We start from the raw sequence: 27,694 nt of genomic DNA, 5'->3' as shown, positions 1-27,694 counted from the left end.
AGATTCTACTTCAGCAGCCTCACTCCATTGATACCCAGAGGCTGTGATCTCGGAGAGAGCCCCTCACACTAAGGAATAATGCAGGCCCATTTGAAATCCTCATAGTCATCTCCAAATACATTAAGAGCCCATGATTCACTCCATCTTTTGTTTTTGTTGCTGAAATACAAACGTGCATCTAACCTTTTTCTCCTCTCTTCTTCTTTGTTCTATCAATGTGGTCCTTGAGTTGAATGCGGACCTGACGCTCATTAGGTTGGTCTCGTATAAATGGATGCTTCATCAGCTGTTCTGTTGCTGGTCGCTGGCTGTGATTCTTTACCAAGCAGCTCTCAATAAATGACTGGAATTTTTTTGACCTGCCAAACAAAAGAAATGAATCCACAGATAGAATGGCGATCCAAAGAAAAGCAAATGTGTAATTTATGAAATGCTGGGATTTGTTTTTTTAAAGGTCCAGTTGGCTGGCATAAGGATCATCCACTAATCACAAAACAGGTGTAGCACTATAGCAGGCACAATGGGTTCAAAGGCATCATCATCATCATCAATGTGCAGCTGAGGTAACAGAAGGTAGTTATACACATGAAAGCATTTTCACACAATTTATATATAACATTACGCAGCAGACCAAAAGGAAGCAGGGAAGAAAAAGGCCCCCATGGGAATCACATCTAGAAGGGGTATTGGAATAAGGGAACCAGAGCTGGGCCTTAAAGAATTAGGAGAAAATCATTCTGGGGAAAGGATAGTTCAGATGGAGGAAATCGGTGAAAAACTAATACTAGGATGAGAATAATATATGTTGTGGGGACACTGAGATGATGAGATGAGCCACTTAAATGAGGCAGAAAATGCAAGCTGGAGAAAGGTAAAACCAAGGTTGCATGGGTAACAGAGAGTACATTTTGTAGAAGTAAGCAAGATTCTTATATGATGATGTGAACTTTGATTAGGCAAATTTAGTAACCAGGAGTTTCAGAATCACTTTTGAACTCTGCTTTCCAATGGATAAGAACAGGCTCTATGTGTACCTTTATTGTTAACTCAAGGAAATAGACATTTAACTTTAATAAAGAATTAAGTTCACACCCAGAGGCAAATTTATCTCCCTCTAGAAAGGCAGTATTTCCTCAAAGATAAACCCTATGCCAGAGACCTGGCCGGGAAAGCTGGTGAGAGAGAGCATACCTACAATTACAGCTGTAAGTCCACAAAGTGGCAGAAATTAATGGTGGACTTCAGCCATCATTCATGAATTGAGCACGCATATTCCTGCTGAAAGTTCCAAGACATTGCTCAGAGTCATAAATAAGTTCATGACTCTAGAGCATGCTCTTCCAAGGCACTCCAGGAGACCTTGGTGAAACGGGTCACCCTTCTCATCTGGCTCAGAGCAGGAAATAATCTGTTTTGTGCTCTCTGTTGCCCTCCTGTGGTGGACAGGGGAGATACAGGACAGGATCCCAGGATTGAGCCTTTGCCCAGAGGACACTGCATACAGACTCTTCAGGCCTGAGAGGTGCCTTCACCACACACAATGGGGAGCATGTTCTTCAACAATCAAACATGATAGGGTACTTTTGTACACACCACTCTCTTTTTTGTTTGTTTGTTTGTTTGAGACAGTCTTGCTCTGTCACCCAGGCTGGAGTGCAGTGGTTCTCTGCTCACTGCCTCCCGGGTTCAAGCAATTCTCCTGCCTTAGCCTCCCAAGTAGCTGGGACTACACCTGCCTCCAACCATGCCTGGCTAATTTTGTATTTTTGGTAGACACAGGGTTTCTCCATGTTGATCAGGCTGGTCTCGAACTCCTGACCTCAGGTGTTCCCCCCTCTTCGGCCTTCCAAAGTGCTGGGATTACAGGAGTGAGCCACCGCTCCTGGTTTGTATGCACCACTCTCTATTACTACCCAGGTCAAAGCAGCTTTTCACTTTATTCCATGTTTTTAAAGTACTAATCACTGGGTTTTTTTTCCTCTCTAAGTTTCTAAGCTACATTCAAGCTTTTAAAATATTTTACATAGAAGTAAAGGTAGCCTATTGTGCTTGGGGTCACCCCAGGAGGAATCAGGGTGGCTACACTGTGGACTAGAAAGAGTGACAGCCGGACACTCTATGCACCTCCTTGTTAAGTGCTTCTGTGCATATCCTTGCTTCTTCGCACTGTAAATCCTCAGCAGTGTCAGAGTGCCTGAGCCGTCTTTGCATCATGAACACACTACCTGATCTGCATGTTTGGTGCATGAGTGAATGCGTGACGAAGGTTCTGGGCAAGAGCTGCAATACGGCCACCTTCAAGTCTCCACTTTTGAGGGACAGAAAGGGAGGTTTGGAGAGCGAATATTCTTCTCTTTCTCAGATCAATCAAATACATCTGTGGAGGCATAAATATGATCTCATCCAGGAAGAAACCTTGCCAGAAAAAGGTAATGAAATAAAGGGCACTCCTAAAGAATGAACTGAAGAGAATGAGGTTAATCTGCATGAAGATATAAAAAAAACTCCATATGATGCTTTTCCAGGTAGAAAAATCAGTATTAAAAAGATGAAAACAAAAACTTAAGACAGAAAGGTATGAAATATTTACAAGGAACATAAATGGCAGTTCTCTTTTTCTTGCGGGAAACTAAAAGAAGTGCTTTTTTTTTTTTTTTTTTTTTTTTAATGTGTGTGTCTCACTCTGTCACCCAGGCTGGAGTGCAATGGTGCGATCTCAGCTCACTGCAACCTCTGTCTCCAAGGTTCAAGTGATTCTCCTGCCTCTTTGCCTCCCGAGTAGCTAGGACTACAGATGCGCACCACCACACCTGGCTAATTTTTGTGTTTTTAGTAGAGATGGAATTTTGCTATGTTGGCCAGGCTGCTCTCAAACTCCTGACCTCAGGTGATTCACCTGCCTAAGCCTCCCAAAGTGCTGGGATTACAGGCATGAGCCACCGGGCCCACCGAAGTGCTTGTTTTTTATAAAATGCTCAACTAACTGTTAGAGGATGATAAATAAATCACATTCAATTTAAAAGTGAGATCAAGATTTAATAGACTGTACATTCTATTCCCTGATACTGACTTCTAAAAAAACAATAAACGAAATCTCCAGATTTCCAGAATCGAATAGTATTCAAGTTTAATGAAATTAGTTATTAAACAGAGTCATTTTTCCCAGTATGCCTTGCTGGGAGAAAAACCTCAGAGATATTCAAGAGAATAATTTTGGGCCTACATGTGCAGCATAAATGTACTTTAAACTCATTAGAGCACTCAGCAAACAGTAAGGTAATATTCGATATAGGTGAAGTGTTTTGACATGGGCCTACATGTGCAGAACTACAAAGCTGGTAATGTATTTCATATCTTCTTCAAATGGTATCCTTTGAAGAGAAAATAATGCTTACTTAAAATGAGTCTTCAAAGAAGGATTCATAGTCTCTTATTTAAGTTAGCATGACCAGAGAATCAATATGCTTAATTACACGCTTATGTAAGAGTGAAAACACTTCACCTATATTGAATATCACCTCACTGTTTGCCGAGTGTGCTAATGAGTTTAAAGTACATCTACGTAACTTTATTACTTGACCCTCTCCTGATGGTAATTTAGTTCTGTTTCTTATAAAATAAAAACACCTAAGGTTAGTAATACTAATTTCCCAAGAGTTGGTATGGAGAAATAAATGGTAATGACTGGTACCTATAGTCTGAGAAGACCAGCTCTACTATCAGAGTCACTAAATAGTTTATCTTCCCAGATTTAACCTGTTTACATGTTAAATTGTGTTGGGGGAATTAAAAATGCTGGAAAGATGGTCATATCAGCCCTTATAACCAGTTGGGCTAAAGTTTTTGGTAATCATCAGACTCCCTGAATGCAATCTGACCTTAGAATTTGCATCGGCCCTGCCCTATTTCCCAAAGCTACCCTCTTCCTCCACTTTGAGTTGCATCACTTACTAACTTGGACAAATTATTTAACTTCTATGTGCCTCAGTTTACCTGGCTGCCAATGGGGATATTATTGGTACTTATCTCAAAAAATGTTATGATAAGTGAATTAATTCATGTAAAATATTGAGAACAGTGCCTGGTATCATAAATGCCGTATGTGTGTTTGCTATTATTATTTTGATGACTATGATGACATTGCCCCCAGCCACCCCTGAGCATCACTAGGCTTAAGGAACACAGCATCCACCTTTAGGACTGAGGAGCAGAAATCCCCACTTCTGGCCAGGTGCGGCAGTTCACACCTATAATCCCAGTGCTTTGGGAGGCCAAGATGGATGGATTGCTTGAGGCCAGGAGTTCGAGACCAGCCTGGGCAATATAGCAAGACCTTCTCTCTATAAATAATAGAAAAAATAGCTGGACATGGTGGCATGCACCTGTAGTCCTAGCTACTGGAGAGGCTGCGGTGGGAGGATCATTTGGGCCCAGGAGTTTCAGACTGCAGCGAGCTATGATTGTACCACTGTACATTAGCCTGGGTGACAGAATGAGACTCTGTCTCTAAAAAAAGGAAATCACCATTTCTGTTGATCTGAGTAAACCTAGAGTTTTTTAAGGTAATTATTTCACCTACAGATTAAATATGTTAGCGGGAAAAGCCAACTGGGCTGTTATCTTCAAGGAGGGTGCACAAAAAAAGTTAATGTTTAAAGTCTGTGTAATAGTTTTTAGCTGGATTTTAATAAAGTCCAAAGTTCAGTCACATTACTACTAGCAAATTCCGTCTATTTGAAGGGTTTTCTGACATTTGCTTTGTATTATTATTTTATTTAGAACACACACATGCAAACACACACACAAGAGCTTTGTTATATCTCAAAACAAAAGTCTGACAACCCACCAAGAATCAGAACTGGTGCCTCATAAAATAACGGGGGTGATTTTAAACCTTGGAACAAAAGCAGGAGGCTGGGTCCAGGCTGGCTCTCCCAGTGAGGAACCTAGGACTCGTGCAAATATGCCCCTTAGCCTCTCTGGCCCTCCACATCTGCATCTGGAGCATGAGCAGCTTGGACCAGTGGAGTTTGTATAGATAAGCAGTTATCATTTTTCTAATGATCTCAGCTGAGTGCTGCTTTTCCTGTGTGGGCTCTTCAAATGTAAAAGGCGTGTGGAAAGTATAAGATTCACCATTTTGTACTTGATGGAGCCATTCCTATCCTTTTCCAGAAGGCCCTGGAGGGAAGCAATGGCACTGAGTATATTTGTGAGGGCAGGTGAGTGTGGATGAGCAGGGTGGTAGGAGAAGGGAGGAGAAAATCTTTTGAAGGAGATGGTTTACCCTGTGCGTGGACTCCACCCACACACAAGATACAGGAGGAGAAAATGGGAATCCCAGTCTTACTATTCACTTGCTGGTGCTGACATAGGGGTAGAGGGTGAGAGTATCTTTGGTTTCCTCTGATTCAACTAAGGGTACAATCCTCCCAGACAACTTCTTATTAAATGCCTGAACATTCGGTGGTGCCCTAACTTCATAATCCCTTAGCACAAAGGACCCTCCTCATCATACTAATAGGGAAGGAAGATCGGGGCTCCTGTGAGTGGTGGTGGTCTCTTTTTCCCTCACGATGACAGTGGAAAGAGCAGCACCACTGCTTTTACTTCTCAAGTCTTGAAGGCACAAGTTTTAAAAAAATTCACACTAAGAGACCAGTTTCTGCCTTGCTTATTGTAGACTCAGTCATGTTGAAAGTGATGCTCCATTGAATGTTTACCATGGAAAGAGTTCATGGCCTGCCTCTACGATGGCGCCCTCTTTGGTCATGTGTTGATAGATACACTGAGAATAATGCATTTAACCCGATAACTCGTTTAGGTAGAGAAGAGCTGGAAGTAAAAGAACATTTTGGGGCCAGGCGCGGTGGCTCACTCCTGTAATCCCAGCACTTTGGGAGGCTGAGGCGGGTGGATCACGAGGTCAAGAGATCGAGACCATCCTGGTCAACATGGTGAAACCCCGTCTCTACTAAAACTACAAAAAATTAGCTGGGCACGGTGGCGCGTGCCTGTAATCCCAGCTACTCAGGAGGCTGAGGCAGGAGAATTGCCTGAACCCAGGAGGCGGAGGTTGCGGTGAGCCGAGATCGCACCATTGCACTCCAGCCTGGGTAACAAGAGCGAAACTCCGTCTCAAAAAAAAAAAAAAAGAACATTTTGGAGTTTTGCCTCTTGGTTGAGGAAGGGAGTCTTTTCCTTTAAAAAAATTAAAAAAAAAAAACAACGAAATGTTTCATTTCTTCCCATACACTAGAGTCTATTAAAGTCAACCCTAACTTACTTCAAATTACTTTTGACCTGCTCTTTCAAGATAAAATACTTTGAAATGTTTAAATATGTTCACTTAAAAACTGGTGGAATTGTATTGCAGAGAAATGGGAGCCCTGCCTGCTGTCAAGTGTCACGTGCCTGGGGGCTGCACCACCCCCTCTACAAAGGCTGGGATGGAAAAGGGAAATGGCACATTCTCAGGGCTTTCGATTCGCCAGTCACTCTCTAACAATCAGCTTACTTTTCCTTTCCCTGTGTAACAATACGGGGCGGGTTCCCACAGCTTTCCTACCCAGCTTTCCTTACGCATCAAGGGAAAGGTGTGCAAGGTGGCAGGAGGAGGTGAAATTGGCCTGGACTTCTCACTGCTTCCAAACTTCTCAAGCTCCCTCCGGCATTATTAAAATTCATTCTTGTCAAAGGTCTGAAGCAGAAAAATCAGCCTGCATTGTCCTAAAAGTTTGTATTTCTTAAACGAAGTCAGCACGCAGTTGATCTTTTTGGATCTCTGTCAGCGAAAACCAACACTAGTGCAAGGAGTGCGAAGTCTCTTCATGCACTTTTCTGTGGGGTCGGGCAGGTCACGAAAAGGGGGTGGTGCAGATCACGGTTAAGATGAAAACGGGAGATGTATACTAACCAACCGACACCAGCTTCTGAGTTGGGGAGAGGTGGCAGCTGGAGCAGAAGGACAATCCCTTGTCCTAAATGGGAGCAGGAGCTACTTAGCAGGCAGTTCACTGCATCTTTGCAAGGAAAAGGCCAGAAATCTAAATGTAATGCTCAATTGACAGATTTTCGGGTGTTGCCAATTAATACACATATTTTTAAAACGGGGTGTATGACCACACTGTGACAGCCAAATAAAATACATCTGTGGAGGGCCAGTTTGTCCTTCTCTATGGAAAAGCTCAGAATACGTGTCCAGCAGCAGTAAAGGGAGAGGACGATAAGAGAGGGCAGGGAACAGGGTAAATAAAGCCCACTGTATACAGCAGACTAGCTCAGATGTCAAGTAGGAACCTAGCAGAGGGCTTTGTAGTGTCACTGTCACTTCCAGGAAAGAGAACGGAGCCAGCCCCTCTCCCGGGGAGTCTGAGCCAGGGAGAAGAGAGGAAGCAGGGTGTTGGGGTGCTTTGCTGATCACATGATGTGTGATGCCCAATGGGAGGGCTGTTGCTGGGGAGAGAATGGTTGTCTTGTACCACAGTGACCCTCTGCAGAGGAAGGAGGAGCAGGGAACGCTCTGCCTCCTTGTTACCAATAGCAACTCTCACTCCCCTCGCAGGGCCCGGCAGTTCTGAGGCTGCCACCCCTTTTCTGGGTGTTTCTCTCCCTCTTTCTGTGCAGCATGCCTTTCCTCTGTTCCACCAGGGTGGCTGTCATTAGTAGATGACTGGTAGTAATTAAGGCTGCCCCCTGTATGCGGGTGGGTGAGTGGGTGGGAAACATGAGGGCCCAGTCAAGCGCCTGGTCATGAAGGGCTATGGAAAGGGGCAGAAGGATCCTGTCCCTTCACGGTCTCACTGCCCAGGACTTATCTCTAGAAAAACGATAGGTGGTCACAAGTGGTGCAGGAATTGGCCTCAGTGCAAGAGTAATCAGAGATTCAAGAATGTATCAGGGAGGATACACCATTTCCATAGGAAGAAGGGAGGAAGCAGTGAATTTTGGTTATGGAATGATAAAAAGATCTAGATTATATAATTATCTCAAAAAAGTCAAATGCCCAACATCTGGATTAACCTGTAGAACCGTTTCCCAAACGTCAGTCATAGCCGATCAACATAATTTTTGCCATACCTCACACCACTCATACTAGTATTCATGTAATAGTTTTCTTTAAAGTAAGCCACCATTTTATGTAAAGTTATTAAAAGGAAAAGTTATAGAGCTGCCCCAAATAAGAAGCCAGTATCACCTGCCATATGTGAAGACAGTAGTAATAACAAAAGAACTGCAAATGCTCATACACGTGCCAGAGAAATAATCTCAATCATTACCCGGTATGTATATACACTTAGGGAATTACTGTTGTAAGAAACAGAAGAGAAATCAGCCAAGCTAACAGGCTGACTCTCTATAAATTATCACCCTCTCTGATGATCTGTTCTGTGCTGCCAGGAAAGACATGACTCGGGGTTAAAAGCAAAGAGCTTTCATGTTATTACTTGGGCTTCACTTATGCATTTTGGCTAATAATTTCTTACCTTGAAGGTGGGAGAATAAAGACTTGCTGTACAAATAGTAGCTACTCAATATGTACTATAAGATGAATGACAGCATATGGAAAGTCATTCATCAAGTCATAATATGTATTAGTCTCATTCTATCAGCAGGACCTAGAGATTATAGCTAATCCAAAATCGAATCACAAGAAAACCTCGCCCTTAGATCTACAAAACATGGAAGACCAAACTCACCACTTCTTAGACTTCAGCCGAGGTGCTGGGTTCCGGGGTATGAGGAAGAGGGCTCTCATAGGGTGCATGTCACAGAGCGCTACAAGAGACCAAAACAAGGGCCAGATACGGTTAGGAGGCCAAACCCAGGCCAAGCCCATCTTGGCTGTGCAGGTAATGCCACCTGATGACCCACTGAGTTTACACACGACCAGTGAGCACAAAGTCAGAACATCCAAATGCTCCCATTTGATGAGCATTTGAAAGATTCAATGTCCACTTACAGGAGTCTCATCAAATACAACATGGTTTATGTAGCTACTGCTAACATTTCCAGTGAATACATGTCTACTTCATGTTTAAGGAAACTAAGTTAAAGGATCGACAACCAGCCAACCTTGCTGTGAAAGACCACCTGATATTTAAAGTAAATAACATCAGATGACAACTACAATGGAGAGGGTAAGCTATTTTTAATTAGTAAAAGCCGAAGCCATAAATAAAAGATATTTGATTATCCAACCTATTTCTTTCGCATGACAGCTCATCAAAATGCAGCGTTAGCTACAGATTTTTCGAGTCCAAAACACCAGAGCCTGATTTTTTCTGTTTCAAGATATCCCGAATGGTTTTTCAGGTTTTGTAAAGGGTTTTGTTTTATTTTGTTTTTTAATTCACTGGCCCCAGGAAGCCCAGAGGATTAAGTCACACAGAGTCTGGCAGAAAAACAAAGTTATAAAAAGATCTCTTCTTGTAAACATGACATTATCGTTTATAGCGAAAGCACTCATATGTTCTTATTTTAATAAAAACATTTTATTAGTTTACTTTTCAAACATCTGGGAGAATTTCTACTTTGTAGCTAGAATAAGAATATATGCTCCCTAAAAGCCAAAGGATTCTGTGGGCAGAAGTTTATTTTTAGCCCTGTCTACCACTCATCAAGAATGATAATATGGTTTAAGACTGCAATATATTATTTTTCTGATTCACACATGCCTATTAGCATTGTGAATGAGGGCAATTTTGTCAACCAGCACTCCAAATCAATCATGCTGCAGATGAGTTCTACCAATTCTAGACTGAAAAGTAAGAAAACGATGACAACCCGAAGGTAAAAGTCATAAGTATAATGACCTGTTGTGCAGATACTCCTATTTTTTTCCTGGTCCTTTGAGATGCAGACACCAAGGATATTACTCTGGAAATTACTATGTGAATGGAAATGGGAAGGAGACAGGCAGAATGGGAAATCATCAGATTGCTATGCAAGTCTGACCCTGAGTGAAGGAGAGAGGGAGAAAAGGTAGGTGGATGGATCCCACACTGTCCTGTGGGCCCTGCAAAGTCATAGGGGATTATTTGGGTGAAAGTTGCCTATAAAGGAATCTTGTATCTCCAGGAAAGGGCCTGCTTTAGTATCCCCACTGTGCTAGGTCACTGGTGGGGAGTGACCCTTGAAAGGTGCGGCCTGGTGCCATTGCAGCAGCTGGGGCTGTCAACCAGTTACACTTCCTGTATGGAAATCGTGAGGCACAGTCTCCTGACAGAGACTCTCTGCCAGGTCCAATACTCCAAATCTCAAGGAAATGAGATTCTCAAGACTGCTGGAGCCCTGGCCACTCTGCCTCAAATAGCAGGGAAATCTAAAATTCTAAACATCAGTATTTTAAGAGGAGTGATAGCAATTGACTGCAGTCTTTGTATAACCTGTGCACTAAAAATTAATTTTGAGTTTTCATTCATTGGAGTTTATAGTTTTGTGAGTTGGTCACAGTTTTATGTCAGGTGAGGAGGAGTCAAAGGACAAACGATGTACAGAATCTGTAAAACAAACAAGACTCTCCAAAGTATGCTTTCTTTTTCTTCCTTTTTTCTAATAAAAACAGGATTCTCCCACTGCTCTGAAATGAATGGATTCCTGGTTGATTTAACATGACTCTGCTTTCTAAATATGCCAGCTTGAATCCATGCAGGGCTCGGTGTAGTGGAAGTAAAGCAACTGCAGCTCCTGGCAAGGAAACTTCAGTACCTGCAGAGCAGACCAGCAACAGATTTCACCCCAGGGGAAGGTACTTACGGGGAGCACCTTCTGCCATTTCAATGGCGGTGATTCCCAAAGACCACAAGTCGCTCTGAAAAAGAAGAGGCAGACACACACATAAATTCAATCAACAAAGGAAAATTTGGTTAAACCCGGTAATTGCTTTGGAACTGCCGGTGGGAAAGGCATTCAGTTGTCTGTTTACAAACCTATTTCTTCCACTAATCTTTGAAGCAGAAACAATCTTATTCACTTTTCATTGATAATACCATTCATGGAGTTTGGCACATGGCAGCTTATCAATAAATGTATAAAAAAATGAATATAAAAATGGTTAAATTAATTCATTACTGAAATTTATCTGTAGGCTGATGCATATGAAATTGCTGCTATCCGACTGTTTATATCACCATCATTGAGCTATAATTGTCATAAAATAAACTACACATAAAGTGCACCAGTTGATAAAGTATGACACAGGGACACTCCTGTGAGCCCATCACCACAATCAAGACAGTAATCATATCCATCATCCCCCAAAGATCTCATTTGCCTCCTTCCTTTCCTGCCTGAACCCATCCCTACTCTTCTGTCCCTAGGCAACCAATGACCTGCTTTCTATCACTATGAATTAGTTTGTATCTTCCAAAGTTTTATATAAGTGAAATAATATATGTGGTCTTTTGTATTTGCTCTCTTTCATGTAGAATAATGTTTCTGAAGTCCATTTGTGATGTAGCACATATCAGTACTTCACTCCTTTTTATTGCTGTGTAGTATTCCATTCTATGGACATCTCACTGTTTTTGCATTTGAACTGTTTCCAGTTTGGGCTATTACAGATACAGCTGCTGCAAACATTGGTGTACAAATCTGAGGGTGTATGCTTTTATTTCTTTTAGGTAAAGACCTGGGAGTGGAATGGCTGGATCATATGGTTAGTGTTGTTTATATTCAGTTGTTTTTAACCAATGAAAACGGCAGTTTCATATGGTTTTACCTAATAAGATGAGGACAGGGAGACTTTCTGATGATGACACTCACTGACGTCTCTCTAGTGCTTAGATCAGAGTTGGGCATAGTAGGAGGTACTCAATATATTTGTTGAATAGATAAACTGTCCATTCGTAAGTAGACTAGTATGTAAAATAGAGACAGTATACATTTATATTATTTCTTATGCTCAGACTGACTTTTATTCTCAGAACAGAATTTTCTAGGCCAATGCCTCCACTTCTACCTCTCCATCTCTAACAGTATTCTCCTCCCAAACTCTGTGTCTGTGGCTCAATAGTCTCTAAATATTGCATGGGAGAGGGCAAATCAAGAGACAGGGAAAACCTGGTTAGAAAACACCAAAGAGAGGCTTGCCGCCTCAGTTTCACAGCAGATTAGTAAGAAAATCTAATACCAAACTTGGTTCAATGGCCCACAGCCTAATTTAGATATCTCATTTTAAATATCTCATGCATTTTGTACATTTTTCAAACTTCTCTCAGAATAGAGTGATCGAAGTTAAGTTTCCTTGCTATTGCCATCAAACAAATGTCAAGGCCACGTGAAAAAGAGATGTAACTGGAAGAGAGCTTCATCAAATTCGTAACATTCATGTTGAGTCAATCCCTAGAACTAAGTTTCTCAATATCCTGTGAGTGACACTCAGGGCTGTTCAGTAATTGGGCAGAGGACCATACAATGTGGAAGGGGTTTTCTAGGGGTTCTAGGCTCTTGCCTAAAGTGCAGTCTACCTGAGAGCAGGTGGCTGGAGCACGTGTGTAACCGCACACTAGGAGCAAGGGGGATTCTTTAAATGTTACCAGTTCTCAGTTCAACTGGGAATAGCAATGCACTTTCACAACACCAACATCTTAAAACTCCAAGGAACTCTCTGCATACAACACAACTCACAAAGGCAACCCTTGCTCCTTCTCTTTGTTATGTTTCAAGATGTACACAGATTTTCATTAAACACAATCTGCACCCCATATTTCTCTAGCCTAGCAAGTGACTGAGTTTCCCGGAGGTTCTTGGTCTCACTTAGTGAGATTATTTCCAGAGGTGATGGGGAAGGCTTAGCCCATCTATTACAAGTTGGCTCAGGAGCATTAACTGGTAAAGATGAAAACACAATTCTATTGCACCTGGGGTTTTATGGTTTATAGACAAAGATAATCATTTGGGAACATGACAGAAACACTGAGTCATTCACTGTTCAGGAGACTTTAAACAGAAAACACAGCAAGAATAGTCTGGAAATGGTAGGTTGGCTCTAAAAGTACCTGTGCTATTTCGGTAAGACTCTAGTATCTCCAGGCCTTGGTACTTCTACCCCCATATACCCCAAATCCCTAAGAATTGAGTGTTTCTAGAGTGTGAAATAAGGCACAAGTAAGAAGGTGGCAGTAACTACAACAGAAAGGTCAAATGTAAATAGCTTTCAGGTCCAGGAAGCTTTGAGCTAGGGTGAAAACCAATATATGTGAAAGAAAATGATGGTTCTGGGGTAAGAAGAGCTCAAGGCCAGGCCTCAGGTGGTGGAGAAGGAAAATGCTCAGAAGGCCCAGACACACTTCTACCTTTGGGTCTTGACTCAAGCTGTTCCCTCTGCCTGTAGCACCTCATTAGTGATGTGCTGGCTGATTTTCCTCCCCAAAGCCTGCTCAACCCCCGTGTTCTCAGTGAGGACCACTGGGACCTTCCCCCAGCACTGCTTGTTCCCATTCCCCTCCCCCATATTTGTCCCTCACAGAACTAACTACTTCTAACATACGACATGTTCATTCATCACTAATTTACCATGTTTTGTGTTCATTGTCTGTGCCTTTTACCTCCAACACACATACATAAGAGCATAAGGGCCACGGGGCAAGGATCTTTGTTCTGTTGTCTGATGTATCCAAAGTACTAGAACAGACCCTGGCACACAGTAGGCCCTTAATAAATATTTATTGAATGAATGAAAGATACATGAGAGAAAGTAGCAAAACCTAAGGTTCTAGGGCTGGTAGACTCTTTGTAGAACATCTAGCCCAGCCTTTCATTTCACAAATGAGGGAAAGTGGCTTACCCAAGACCAGACAGCAACTTAGCAGCCGGTTTTAAACTGAGTTAAGTCTTCTGCCTCCTAGGCCAGTTCTCTTTTAACTATCATCATAGTGTAAGGACTTGAGTATTTACCATTTTTTCCCCTTATCATTTGTTTAATCCATAAAATAATTACTTCAGATTCCTACTTTGTCCATATGACTGAAGGTGCTAGCAATTCAATAACGGTGCCGAGATTCAGTGAGGTACTCGTTTCATACTAGAAAACTGGCCTCAATTTCCCAATGGCAACATTAATGGTAGAAAGAAAGAAACAGACAGGTTGATTGACTGACTGATTGAGATGAAGTTTCACTGTGTTGCCCAGGCTGGTCTTGAACTCCTGGGCTCAAACAATCCTCCCACCTTGGCCTCTCAAATGTTGGGATTATGGGCATGACCACACCAGGCTGAGAATAGGCCTTTAAATCAGGCAGATCTGGATTCAAATCGAGGTTTCTAATTTAGCTACACGCAGAGTGTTGCTCAGAGCTTGGCTTTTCAATTGCACAATGGAAATAACCGTGGCCTGCATGTATTGATCAGGTATGCTGCTAGCACAAAATCTGGCACAGAGTGGGGCTCAAGATGATTGATTTCCTCCTCCTCCACTGTCAGGTGACACTGCCTTTGCTTGCCCAACTTAGTCTTCTATGATTTCCCTCCATTTAGTAGTGGCACAAGTTATTTATTGGCTAACCCAGTGGTCATTTTCAACCCTCATTTTTCTTGCTGCTTCCACTTCAGAGTGTAGCAAAGCCGCACTTGCCTATGCTGACTCCCCTACAGCTAAGGATGGCAGTTAGGGATGTGACACAGTTCTCGCCAATGAGACATAAGCAAACACCTTCTGGGAGCTTCTGCTTTTCCTCAAATAAGGGACAAATATACCTGGTGTCTTGCTAACTTTTTCCCACTTCTTAGTGCCTTAAATAAAGAGCCACAGTATCCATCTTGAAACCATGTGTCAATAAGCCAACAAATTAATGACGCCAGGACAGAAAGCTAGGAGCTTTGGTTTCTGAAGACATCAATGAGCCATCACATCAAACCTGGACTGCCTGCCTCTAGATTTCTGGTGGCATAAGAAACATACGGACATATACAGCAATAATTTGAAGAAACATATTTTGGCAGTAGGAAAATGGAGAGGTCTCCTTTGTTAGGTAATCCTGGATTTATCCCCCAGGAAGCAAGAAAGTTTAGGGAAAAGATATGTACTTTATTTGGTATGCATCATCTCAGGATCCCTCTTGGGCAGCCTTTCCCTAAGTCCTCAAACACCCCTTTCAAACCAAGGGTCACACCACCGCAAATACCTGTGCATACTCTGTTAAGTCACATGACCTAGCAGATTCTGCTGCTTCCTTAAGCCTTCATTTGATACCATTGTTAGGATTTTTTTTTTTTCCTGGGGTTCTCTTGTTTTCTAAAAGGAACATTGATATTCCTGGCCATATGTACCCAAAGCTACTTGTACGCTACACTTAACTGCCCAGGCTAGAAAGCCATAAATGTCCTTGACAGGCCTTGTTTAAGCCTTTGGATACATTAGCGAGTCCCAAAGACACTTCAGAACTTAAATAAAGGAGAAAATGCTCCAATTACAACTGGCAAGACAGATCACAGGAGACGAGAAAGAAAAGAGGGAAGAACAAGATGAGGAGAGAGTCAGGGAGAGATAAGTTACGTTCATGGCCATGGTGTGACTCATTTTGGCAGGAGCTGGGTAATTCATTATTCCAGAGGTGCTGTGCAGCCTAGCCTGTGATGTGATTAATGGCCTAGCACTGTGTGCATTACAAACAGAAAAGAGACAAATTCTAGTGCCTTTGGGAAGTCAGAGGCAAGACAGAACTTCTGGCTGCTAGAAAGGGTGGGAGTGAGGAACAGCTGATACACAAGCAACTTGAACACAGCAAGAGAGCATTCCTTCTGGGGCTGGGCTGCTCAACACAGTGAAGAAAAGCAATACTTTCAGATGTCTGAACTAGCCACATAAGAATGAGAGGCAGTGCGGCACAAGACAAGAACCCCAATGTGCACTGTGAGGTAGAAGGTATGCTTATGCTCTGCAGCAAGACCAACTCTGACAGAACTAACAACTCTGAGCCCATTTTCTCAACTGCAACACGAAAATAACACATACCTTGCAGGGTTGGTAAGAGAATTTAATAAGGAAATATATACAAAGTGCCTAAGATACAATGCAGTACACGATGCATTTGGGTATTCAACAAATGTGGGTACAGATAGATCCTTAGGACCAGATATCACCAACCGGCAGTTCAACCAGCAAACCAGAGTCAGGTAAGATGGCAGGGAGCTCTGGTACTCAATGGTGCACAAAGGGGTCACAAGGACCGTGCAGGCATAAACAAGAAGCTTACAGGAAGCTTACAGGAAGCAAACAGGAAAATGTGTGTCCTCCCTTCTCCTCCAGACTTGGCCTCCCGTTCTCTATTGCTCCCTGCTGGCAGAGCCGGATAAGAAGTCAGATGGACAAACAGAAAGGAGGACAGCTGAGTCCTAGCCCCATTATCATAAAGCAGAGGGCAGCATGGCAGTCCAGAGTTGACAGACAATAGCTTAATAATGGGCACAGCCAGCACAGTGTATTCTATCAAGTTTCACAGAACAGAAAATAGTCTTTTGTTGGGTAACTTACTTGTGGCTAGTTTATTCTCTTGAAATATTCCAGGTGGGAAAAAGAAATTGACACATTGTATGTATGGCCCCTAGGGATGACATCTTCATTGAGTGGTAAAAGTTATAGAGAAGCAGATTCTGGCTCAATTCAAGCAGACAATTAGAGGTGTGTAACGCAAATATGAGGTTGAACTATATGAAACGGTTGCCTTTTAGGGGTAAAAGATGGCCCCAAATAGCAATACCTCCATATGATAACATAAACACAAAACTATCACATATTGAGTACTTATCAAGTGGTGGGCACTGTGTTAATCCCTTTATATAGATTCTCATTTTATTCTATTATAACCTCAGAATAAACAATTTATTATTCTCATTTTATGCACATTTAGGAAAAGTTAAATAACTCCCCTGAAGTAATTTGCAAATAGGAGGCAAAGTCTAAACTGGTCCTATCTGACTTCAAAGGACTGACTCTTATTAATTATGTTATATATTTATATACTATGTTATCTAGACAGAACTTAGGTGGTGAGTTATGGTCACTGAAATGGAGATAGTTACTAAGAATTCCATTTCACACATAAAACAAACTGAGGACAGACATCTTCAGTTCTTTGTCCATTTTCACCTGTTATGTGACCAAAGGAAAAATATTAGAATAGCTTACTTTCTTCCCCTGGGGATCAGCATATTGCCTGGAAAAGGTACTGGCTGCGTTTGACTAAGGAATCCTTTATAGGTGGGTGTGAACAGGGAGCCACAGAAATATGTTGAATAGGGTTTCCAGTTTCCTGTTGGTGACACTAATGTGATATCTGGGTCATCTTCCCTCTGATTGAATAGGGAGGACCTTTGTTTGAATCTCAGTAGACAGATGCCAGGACTTGTGTGAGAGTGTAAATGCATCATTCTGCAATCTGAATATTGTCCTCTCAGGTGACACCCTGCACAGAGGGAACTCTGCCACTAGTTAGGTTGCTCACTTTATTTCCAACTGAACCTTTTACTTAGAAGAAGTATCTCTACCCTGCCTGAATAACGCCAATTATCTGTGACACAGGGGAAAAGAGTATTTTCTCTACAGCGAGAGCACAATATTCACCCAAACCCTGGAGGAGACACCATGTCTGCAAATAATCTGCAGCACCTGTGTGAAATTCTCATAAACAGAGTTTGGGCAGATAATAAACAACATTGGCACAGATCGGGCCTGAGGACAGGAGTCTGGCGGGGAGTTGGATGAAGGGGCACGCCATTTCACTGTGCATCTCTTACTTCATTGGCTTAACATAAGAGCAAGGCCTATTTATGGCAAAAAGAAAACGTACCAGGGCAGAAAGATACAGAAAAACTGTAGGTTTTCCATCCACATGCCCTATCCAAAATAAATACTATTAAGTTTTTCCAGGTTCTTTATAGATTTCCCGTGTGTGTGTGTGTGTGTGTGTGTGTGTGTGTGTGTATGTGTGTCTGTCTGTCCGTCCGTCCGTCCATCCGTCCATCTGTCTCCATGGGGTAGGAGGGGTGAACAAGACTACATTATGTGTACTATACCGTGGCATTCAGCCACAGAACTTTCTTAGTGGGTGGTTCTGTTAAAGCAATAAATACACAGGACTATAAAATGCTTGGCAGATCCCATCCAACCAAAATGAAATTCAAAGTAGGTTAAAAAAAATTTAAACAGCCTAGGCATTTTGAACAGTTTTATTAATTTCAAATCTTTTGAATGCTTATTACTAAATGGGAAAGCTTTCATTATTGCCCCACATACTTATCAGGGAAATGAAACCTTTCCTTTCACTTGAAGTGTTTTGACAGAATTTCTGAAAACAAGAAAGGAAGGGCCTCCAGGGGAAAGCCAGCACACTAGGCAAATGAGATTCTGGCGCTCCTCCTTAGGAGAGGGTCTATTTTCAGTGAGTTACTTACTGTGCCCAGTAGATATCACACAAAACCAGACTCTGCGATAAAAAGCAGGAGCTCTTCAGACTACTCTGTTACAGAAGACTTTATACTGTTGGGTTACTTTAGGTTTTATAAAAAGTTTAAAGACATCTTAGACAAATCAAATAATAATAAATAATAAATCAAATAACAAAACTAGGCTATACTCTTTTCTTTCGCCTCTTGTCTTTATTTCACAGGAAGGACTTTTGTGGTAAGAAATCTAATGAAGTCCAGTGGCCAAGTCAGCCCTTATTCTAAATCCACACTCTCAGCTGAAAGTGGCTATGGCACATGAGGGCCCAAAGTGTTGACATCAACTTTCTGGGGTTGGGATACACCACTGGGCCAAGCAGACCACCAAACACACAGTGCCGAGTCCCTGGGCTTTGATGGGGTCTCAAATGAACCTTCTATCAGAAACTGCATGCACAGATACAGCTTGACTAATTACTTATACACAATGGATAGTCTCTAAATATGCACGGAGTGAATGAATACATACTTTTGAAAGTCAGCATTTTGTCAGGTTGTCCCCTGGTGGCAAGTCACAGTCTTAAGAATATTAAACAGAAAAGCAGATAATACATGATGCCAAGAAAGAAGAAATAAGGTTATTTAAAGATTAGTATCTTCTCTGGCCCACAGTAAAACTGTCTAAGTGGATGAAATAAATCTGCAAAGAATCCCCAAACCTTCCACTATACCCCAACAGGGTATGGCACGGATTTGCTATTTGATTTGTTATTTATTGATTATTTACTATTTGATTTGTCTAAGATGTCTTTGAAGCCCGCTATGAATTCTTTTAAATCATAAAATAATTCAATATGATAAAGTCCTCTGTAGAAAAGTCTTCCTTATTCATTCTTCTGTCATCCTTCTCCTTACCCATAGCAAATAACCAACGAAGCTCTTATTCCTGCCATGACTTTTTCCTCCTCGTGCACAACCTACACTTAGGACAATCCTGTTAAACTAATTTGCACTAAGGTCTAAATGACTGACACAATTGAACGTATTCTATCAGGATCCTTTATGTTTTAATAAAACACAAAGAAATTCATCTTCAGTCTTTTTAATGTCTCAGGATACTTTTATAGCCAGGTGAACCTTCCAGTACCTCTGAAATCACTGTTCAACATTACGACCTCTGTGGTTACTCATGCACCGGCCTTTGCCCATACCTAGAGTTCTGCACTGGTTTCATACCTTTTACAATGATCTTAAACCATACTCCTTAGCCATAATCTGAGGAAAGAGGACCCAAATATCAGTTTAACTCCAAGCTTTGGCTTGGCCAGAAGGAAAGCCTCTTCTAGGTACCCTACTGAAAACAAGTCAGTTTGTAGGCACCTACTTTTTTACATAGCAAAAGTCCCATATATAATGGAGTCAGTCATAATACTTAAAAGATTAAGCTCAGGGGCTGGGCGAGGTGGCTCATGCCTGTAATCCCAGCTCTTTGAGAGGCTGAGTGGGCGGATCACCTGAGGTCAGGAGTTCGAGACCAGCCTAACCAACATGGAGAAACCCCGTCTCTACTAAAAACACAAAATTAGCTGGGTGTGGGGATACATGCCTGTAATCCCAGCTACTTGGGAGGCTGAGGTAGGAGAATTGCTTGAACCCAGGAGGCAGAGGTTGTGGCAAGCTGAGATTGAGCTATTGCACTCCAGCCTGGGCAACAAGAGTGAAACTCTGTCTCAAAAAAAAAAAAAAAAAAAAAAAAGATTAAGCCGAGGGTAAAAGCTGAAAACACTAATTCCCCATGATATGTTACATAGTAGTCTAGAATATCTGTGGCCCAGATGTAGACTAGTTAGCACTTGTTAGGTATAACTATGGGTTGAAGAATTGCTTGTAGCTAATCATGATACACATATCTGGTCTGGGATGTATATTTTGTAGTGTCTTCTCTGAAGGGATTTGCGAATGGAATCATTTAAATATGCTTATCATTAGCAGTTTAAATAAATGACACTTATTTTGGCAGGAGATTAATTTTTAACTTGGCAGCTGTTTTCAGACAGATTGTTGTCAGGTTATTACAGTGACTAACTTTGAAGGAAGGAGGAAAATTATGGGGCATTATTATGTTTTCAGACCTCCAAGCTTGCAATTCCCCAAAGAGACAAATTTTCTGTCAACACTGAGATACGGGGCCTCAAAAATGCTGCAATGTTTGCATCTTTGAGACCTGATTGCAACAATAGCCCCACATGTCGAGAACAAAAATATTCCTTAAAAGTGAAATTCTTCAAATATACTGTTCAGTTGGTAAATTGGAGATGTATATGGAAGTACATTACAGAGGAGCAAGGTAATATATTGGAAAGAGCTCTGATCAGAAAGTTTGGAGACCTGCATTCAGGTGCTACCTCTGAGAAGATCACTAACCAGGGGAGCACCTGCAGACCTCTGCCTCAGTTTCTTCATCTGTAAGATGAGAGTATTTACAGAGGATCATTAAAGTGTTTTGGTATAAAGTTCATGCACTTCTGAAACCAGCCCAGGTAGATCAAATTTTGCCCAAGTTGTCCTGTAATGTACACAAAGACCACAGGGTGTCTCTCTACCGAATGCACAGCCTGGAAACCCACACACAGTTCCTAGAGCCCATTGCCCCCACTTTTATTGTCTTGACTTTCACTCACAGTTTATTAGAAAGCCATGCCACCTGAAAGTCCAGACAAAAAAACTGAGGGGCAATAACCCCAAATTATGTTTGATTATTAGCTAGCAGAACAGAAAAGAGAAGGGCTGCTTGGAGAAATCTACTTGAACACAGCTTTGAATGTATTAGCAAATTTCTAGCTTATAATATAAAGTAAAAAGTCACAAGTCAAATCTCTATGAAACATCAGGCCACACGACAGAAATACTATAAAGTGGTCACCAATATTCCATTTGATTCCCTCTCATAAAAAAAATCCCAGATAATTATATTTTGAGCATTGTAGAAACGAGTAAGTCTGATTATCCTCAATCAGAAAAAGATGACTCAAGACAACAACATCTTAGTTTAACATAAAAAGCTATCATAATAATTTTCCAAAAACCTAAACCATAACCAAAATGGAAATCTAATCTATTTTCCAATAATAATAAGAGTAAATTTTAAAAATATATCAAAAATGATTAAAACTTTTTTTTTTCAAAAAGGTAATCAGATATGATAGGTGAATTCATTAAAAATATCCTCACTTGAAGAACACATGGACACAGGGAGAGGAACATCACATACTCACTGGAGGGGTGTGATGGGGAACTAGGGGAGGGATAGCATTAGGAGAAATACCTATACCTATTCTAGATGACGGGGTGATGGGTGTGGCAAACCACCATGGCACGTGTATACTTATGTAACAAACCTGTACTTTCTGCATATGTATCCCAGAACTTAAAGTATAATAAAAAAGAAAAGAAAAAAAAGATCCTCACTTGAATGTCTTAGAAGTCTTAAACTCAAATAATGTTTTTCAGTTTTCCCTTGGGGTCACATAAATCATAAATATAAAGGCATGTGAGAATTCTCCAACTGCACGACCCCGGATAAGATGGTAGGCATAGTTTTGAAACATAACAGAGAAGTCATACCTTGAAATCATATGTGGCATCTGGGTTTTCGTCACAGGCAATAACTTCTGGTGCCATCCAGTAGGGAGTTCCAATGAAAGTATTCCTCCTGCCCACTGTTCGATCAAGCTGGGCGCTGACTCCGAAGTCCACTGTTTAAGAGAGGACAGGTAAGTCAAGTCTATGATCTTAGGTTTTATATGGCGATACAATGAATGTGAATTATTTTATTGTGGTAAAATATGCATAACATAAAGTTTACAATTTTACCATTTTTAAATGTACATTTCTGGAGCACTAACATCCACATTGTTGTACAACCATCGCCACTATCCAGCTCCAGAATTTCTCATCTTCCCAACTGAAACTTTGTACCTGTTAAACAATAGCTCCCAATTCCCCCTTGCCCCAGCCCCTGGCAATTATCATTCTACTTTCCATCTCTATAAATTTGCCTATCCTCAGAACCTTGTATAAGTGGAATCACACAGTATTTGCCTTTTTGTGACCGGTTATTTCATTTAGCCTAATATCCTCAAGGTTCATCCACATTGTAGCATGTGTTAGAATTTCCTTCCTTCTCAAGCTTGAACAATATTTCACTGTATGTATGGACCACATTTTGTTTATCTATTCATCTGTTGATGGGCTCCTGGGTTGCTTCTACCTTTTCTATGCTGTGAATACATGTTTTTAAACTGCATGTAAAAATGGATGAAGTGTACCAATGAGGAAGGCACAAAGAGTTATGTCTGGTTACACCAAGGCTCCACAGGGACCAAAAATAGGTGTTATAGGAAAAAGTAGTCTTGGTTGTCATAAAGGGTAGTATTTTGGGGATACAAGAAAAATGATTAAAAGCAAAAGTCTGGAGTCAGACTGCCTAAGTTTGTATCTCATTTCTGCCACCTAATAGTGGTATGACCTAGGCTAGTAGATCAACCTCTTTGAGCTCTGGTTTCCTACTCTGTAAAATGAGGATGATATCTACATAGAGTTGCTCTGACGTTTATGAGAGATAATCTATGGAAAATGGTCATGTACAGGGCCTGGCATATAATATACACTCAACAAGTAACTGTTAATTAGGGATGCAAGAATGCTCTCAGGATAGCTTATCTAGTTGGTACATATATAACTGCTTAGCCTACATAATGTATACTTTTGTTTTTAAAAGAGAATATTCATGAGATGAGAAAGTTTGGCCCCAAATGCTAACTAAGAAAAAAATGGAAATCATATATTTCAACAAGAAGAAAGAGCAAATGTTTGGGACATAAACATAGAAGATGTTTAAATCTCTTTGAAAATATACAATCATGTGGACAGTGATCCTTTCCTAGATGACAAGTCAAATATCCTATTGGATATTTGTCAATTCGTGCTCTTACTCATACACACCAAGCAGGAAAATGCACGTGGTAACCCTCTAGTTTATTTGGACAGTCCCAGATTTGTTGTGGAAAAAACTCTAATGGAGATGCCAAAGAAAACGATTCTCCGACTGATGGACGTGGGGATAATCAGTATGCACCTAAAGTAGAATATTGAGCATCCATTTTGCACAGGAGTCCAAAGTAATAACAAAATCAATGTAAATATGACTTAAACCTATGGGAATATAGCAAGAATTGATTATTCTGAATATGCCTGTGTATATTTTAATGGGGAAAAAAGTTGGGTCCTAGTGCTCTGTTGTAGCAGCAACAATATAAACAATATAGGAGCCCATTTAAAAGTTTGTCACTTCTAATCTCTACTGAAACAAAAAAGTCTCAATTATTTCTACATATTGATTAAGCAAATGGTTCTGTTCCTACAATATATATATCGTTCCTCAGAATGCCTTGAGAAAGTATTTTTTTAATAGACAAAGAAATATTTTCCTTTCTATTTTTAGGGCAATGCCCTCCAAATCCACAGGGACAAATTAACATTAATTTTTTAAAGCTGTTAGTATAATCGCATCACTTCCTACGATACCAAAGCTCACAGGATTCTGCTCTTACCTAGTTTAACTTCTGCATTTTCAGTCAGCAAGACATTCTGCCCTTTAATATCTCGATGAATCACTTTATGCTGGTGGAGGTGACTCAGTCCCTGGAGTGATGGAGAGTTAAGAAGGGTTAATAGGAACATAAGCCAAGATGCAAATAAATTATTTCGAATGTTAATGATCCAAGAAATTTACACTCACCCAGACATACTTTTCAAAATTATAATCACATCTTTCATGTGTTCATAGTGCTCTTCCAACTGTAGGTAATTGATCAATATAAATTAAAATACACAGGCAGTCCTTGCAATGCATGGTGCTGTGTTTAATGAAATGTTTGCATATCGGATCTGATTATCAGGTATCAGGGAACCACGCAAGTGACAATATGGTTCCAACATGAACATGTGTTTCAGTTAACACTACTGTGAAAAGCAAGGACTGCTTGTATTTGCCAGTTTGAAAAAGAACCATCTACACAGTCTCTGTACAGAAAACTAACCTGATTTAACTGAATCCCTGCAGGATTTTTGGCAATATTTGAATTTAAAAGTTAAAATTTACTTTTTAATTATATGATCGATCAATTGATTGATTGATTGATTGAGATGGAGCCTTATTCTGTTGCCTAGGCTGGAGTGCAATGGCACAAACTTGGCTCACTGCAACCTCTGCCTCCCAGGTTCAAGCGACTGCCTCAGCCTCCAGAGTAGCTGGGATTACAGGTGCCCGCCACCATGCCCGGTTAATTTATTTTAGTAGAGACGGGGTTTCACCATGTTGGCCAGGCTGGTCTTTAACTCCTGACCTTAGATGTTAAAGTGCTGGGATTACAGGTGTGAGCCACAGTACCTGGCCTAGTTATACAATTTTAATTAAGCACAGTAAAATATTTCTCAGACCAGCCAAGAAATTTCCCACCGGCTATAGCCAGGATGCTTCACATTTAAGAAGGAATACAATTTCTATTTCCTTTGTTGGCATTTATCACTGTCATTTTTAGTTTATGCTAGTTTTTTCTATTTGTGAATCTGTGCTCATTATGTGAGATAATTATTCAGTGACAACTAAACCTGTTTGTGTTCCACTTCCTCATGAATTACTCTGTTTTTGGCTTTTTTGTGGTGTGAATTCTTTAACCTACAGACTTACTCTAAAGTAGTCACACAGTTTTCAGATAAATTATAATCTAAAAGAATCTAAAATTGGAGTCTTAAAGTAAATTATTTTATGCTAACACTTGATAATTCAAGGCATTGGGTACCCAGGTGTTATCACTTTATTATTTATACTTCTTTGTTCTTTTAAATTTTCTCCACAACAACAAAATCATGGTATGAAAAATGAAGCTGACACAAAAAGAAACTAAACTAGATATCTGAATTCTCTTGTCAAAGAAATTCAGCCTGAAAGTATAGTAGTCCAAAAAGACCCATATATACATTTAGAAATATCAGGAAACATAAACTATGTTATAGAAGGATTTGAGGCACTAGTTTAGATCTTAAAAAATTGCCTTTCTTATCTGTTCAGTTTGTCACAAGGTAGGCATCTAGCAGATTTAAATGTGTGCTTTTCACAGTATTTACATACCCCATAAATCCTTAAGGGAGGGATTGAAGATCCCTTTCCCTCTTTCACCACTGAAGTGGTTGAAAGCAGAAATTAGAGCATGGAAGTGGGCCAAAGGTTCTTTTAATTAGATCATACAACGCATGGAGGGCATCTCTAAAACCTCTTGTGGCCAGAGACCTTTGGGTGATCAAATGTCTCTTCCAGTGAGTCATGTCTGAAATGCTGATATCATTCCAGAGAATGTATTGGAAAAAGGAGGAATACCACTGTTTTCACACACTGAAAGGTAATGAAAGATGCTCATGTGATGAAACATCCCTGCTACTTTTAGAACCATGAAGATTAGATCAAATGACTGCTCCCTTGTAGGGTTCCCCAGCAGTGCAGAAAGGCACATTGGGCAGAACCAGCCCTAGAGACCTGACAGGTTCTTGGCACCCACTGAGTGGTCAGGATGATTAAATAATCCATCATGCTCTATCTGACCGAGCAAAATTTTAAGTCAGAAATTCAAAGTAAGTTTGCATAATGGCCCATCAAAACATAGAGATAAACATCAGATGTGAAGGACATTGTTTTTCCTCAAATTTTGTTTTGTGTTCTGTATAAGAACACAAAATGCATAATTTATATTTTTGCCTCCTTGTTATTCCTCAAATTTTGTTTTGTATTCTGTTTAAGAATGCAAAATACATAATTTATATTTTTGCCTACCCCAAGCCATGGAGGTCTGTGTTTTTTCTTAAGAGCTTTAATTTTTATATTTTTCCCATTTACATCTATAACCCAGATTGAATTAATTTTTGAATATGGTATGTAGCTGTTGTCAAGTTTCATGTTTTCTTATAGATATTCAATTGATTAAGTCCTACTTACTGATAAAAAGCACCCTTTCCTTTGTCACAGACCAGGTGTCCATATGATGTGGGTCTGTTCCTGGACCCTTGATTTTGTTCCTTTGACCACTGTCTAATCGTGTAACAGTACTACTCTGTCTTAATTTATTAGTAGCTTTATAACAAATCCTGATAACTGGTAGCATAAATTCTCCAGTTTTGTTCTTCTTCTTCAAGATTGCCTTGGTTATTCTTGGCCTTTTGCATTTCTATATAATTTTTTTAAAAATCAGCTTTATCAATTTCCACAAATATACCTATAGGAATTTAAACTGGAAGTTCAATGAAACCATGGATCAAACTGGGTAGAAATGACATCTTTACAATATTGAGTATTCAAATCTGTGAAATCATATACACCGCCATTTATTAAGGTCTTCTTTAATATTTTCCAGTAATATTTTGTCATTTGCAGGATAGAAGTTATTTACATCAATGTTATAATTTTAAAATTCCATTTTCTATTTGCCTTTTGCCTAATTTGGTTTGCATTTAATGAATAGACATCATCTTCTTATGCCCTCCTTCCTTTTTAAGTTGTATCCATTTCATCCATCCACCCAAAGCATATAATCTATCTTTCAAAGGTGTATCTTGAACACACAGTTAAAAAGTTTTAACTTTTGTTCCCTTAAGCTAAGAAGGCAGAGCTTATAAATAAATAGCAATGGCCAGGAAGATCCAGTAAGAATGCTCGGTTGACATATAATAACATCCATATTAGTAGGAAGGGATGATTAAGCTAGTCTGAATGAATTAAAATATGCCCAATTACTTTCTTTTTCCTGAACTCAGTTCAGCAAATGTAACACTATTGTCTAGATTTCCTGGTTGGGGCATTTGTGGGACAACTGGTCAAACAGGCAGTCTTGTTCTTTTATTTTGATTAGTTTAAGTGATTAGGTCTCAAAGATTTTTTTTAAAGGTAAAATCAGTTAAACTAGGTTGTATGCACAGGAATGACTAAAGTCACACAATCCTTATAAACTTTATATGGTGGGAAGATACTACCCTTTTAAGAATAATCTATTAGTTATTAACTTTCACAAACAGATAAATGAGTGATCAAAATTTCTCTTAAAATAATTCATTTCCTAAGTAGAACACTGTATTTATGATCTAAAATCAGTTTTCTGATTGGAAACAGCATTCAAAATGAAGCCCTTTTTAAGCGAAATCACCCAATGTCAACCTAAATGAAAATATGCTCATCGCTTATCTCCAGAATGGCTCTCACATC

At 40.3% G+C, this 27,694-nt stretch overlaps 1 protein-coding gene across 5 annotated transcripts in view; it reads right to left on the bottom strand.

Moving 5' to 3' along the window:
• TNIK (TRAF2 and NCK interacting kinase) overlaps window positions 1–27,694 on the bottom strand; it is a 413,784-nt gene that overhangs the window by 105,076 nt on the left and 281,014 nt on the right. For all 5 annotated transcript variants that reach the window (XM_064378648.1, XM_064378646.1, XM_064378644.1 and 2 more), the window contains exons 6-10: window positions 23,997–24,087; window positions 22,009–22,139; window positions 10,759–10,813; window positions 8,700–8,778; window positions 184–359 (exon numbers count right to left, since the gene is read on the bottom strand). In XM_064378648.1, the coding sequence (XP_064234718.1) occupies window positions 184–359; window positions 8,700–8,778; window positions 10,759–10,813; window positions 22,009–22,139; window positions 23,997–24,087 (532 nt within the window). The remainder of the gene's footprint in view (window positions 1–183; window positions 360–8,699; window positions 8,779–10,758; window positions 10,814–22,008; window positions 22,140–23,996; window positions 24,088–27,694) is intronic.

The sequence above is a fragment of the Aotus nancymaae genome, unplaced genomic scaffold (genome assembly GCF_030222135.1).
Source record: "Aotus nancymaae isolate 86718 unplaced genomic scaffold, 86718_ANA_hifiasm-v0.15.2.pri h1tg000019l, whole genome shotgun sequence".
Taxonomy (NCBI): domain Eukaryota; kingdom Metazoa; phylum Chordata; class Mammalia; order Primates; family Aotidae; genus Aotus; species Aotus nancymaae.
Note: the sequence above shows the minus strand (reverse complement) of the source record. Positions and strands in the feature narration are given on the sequence as shown.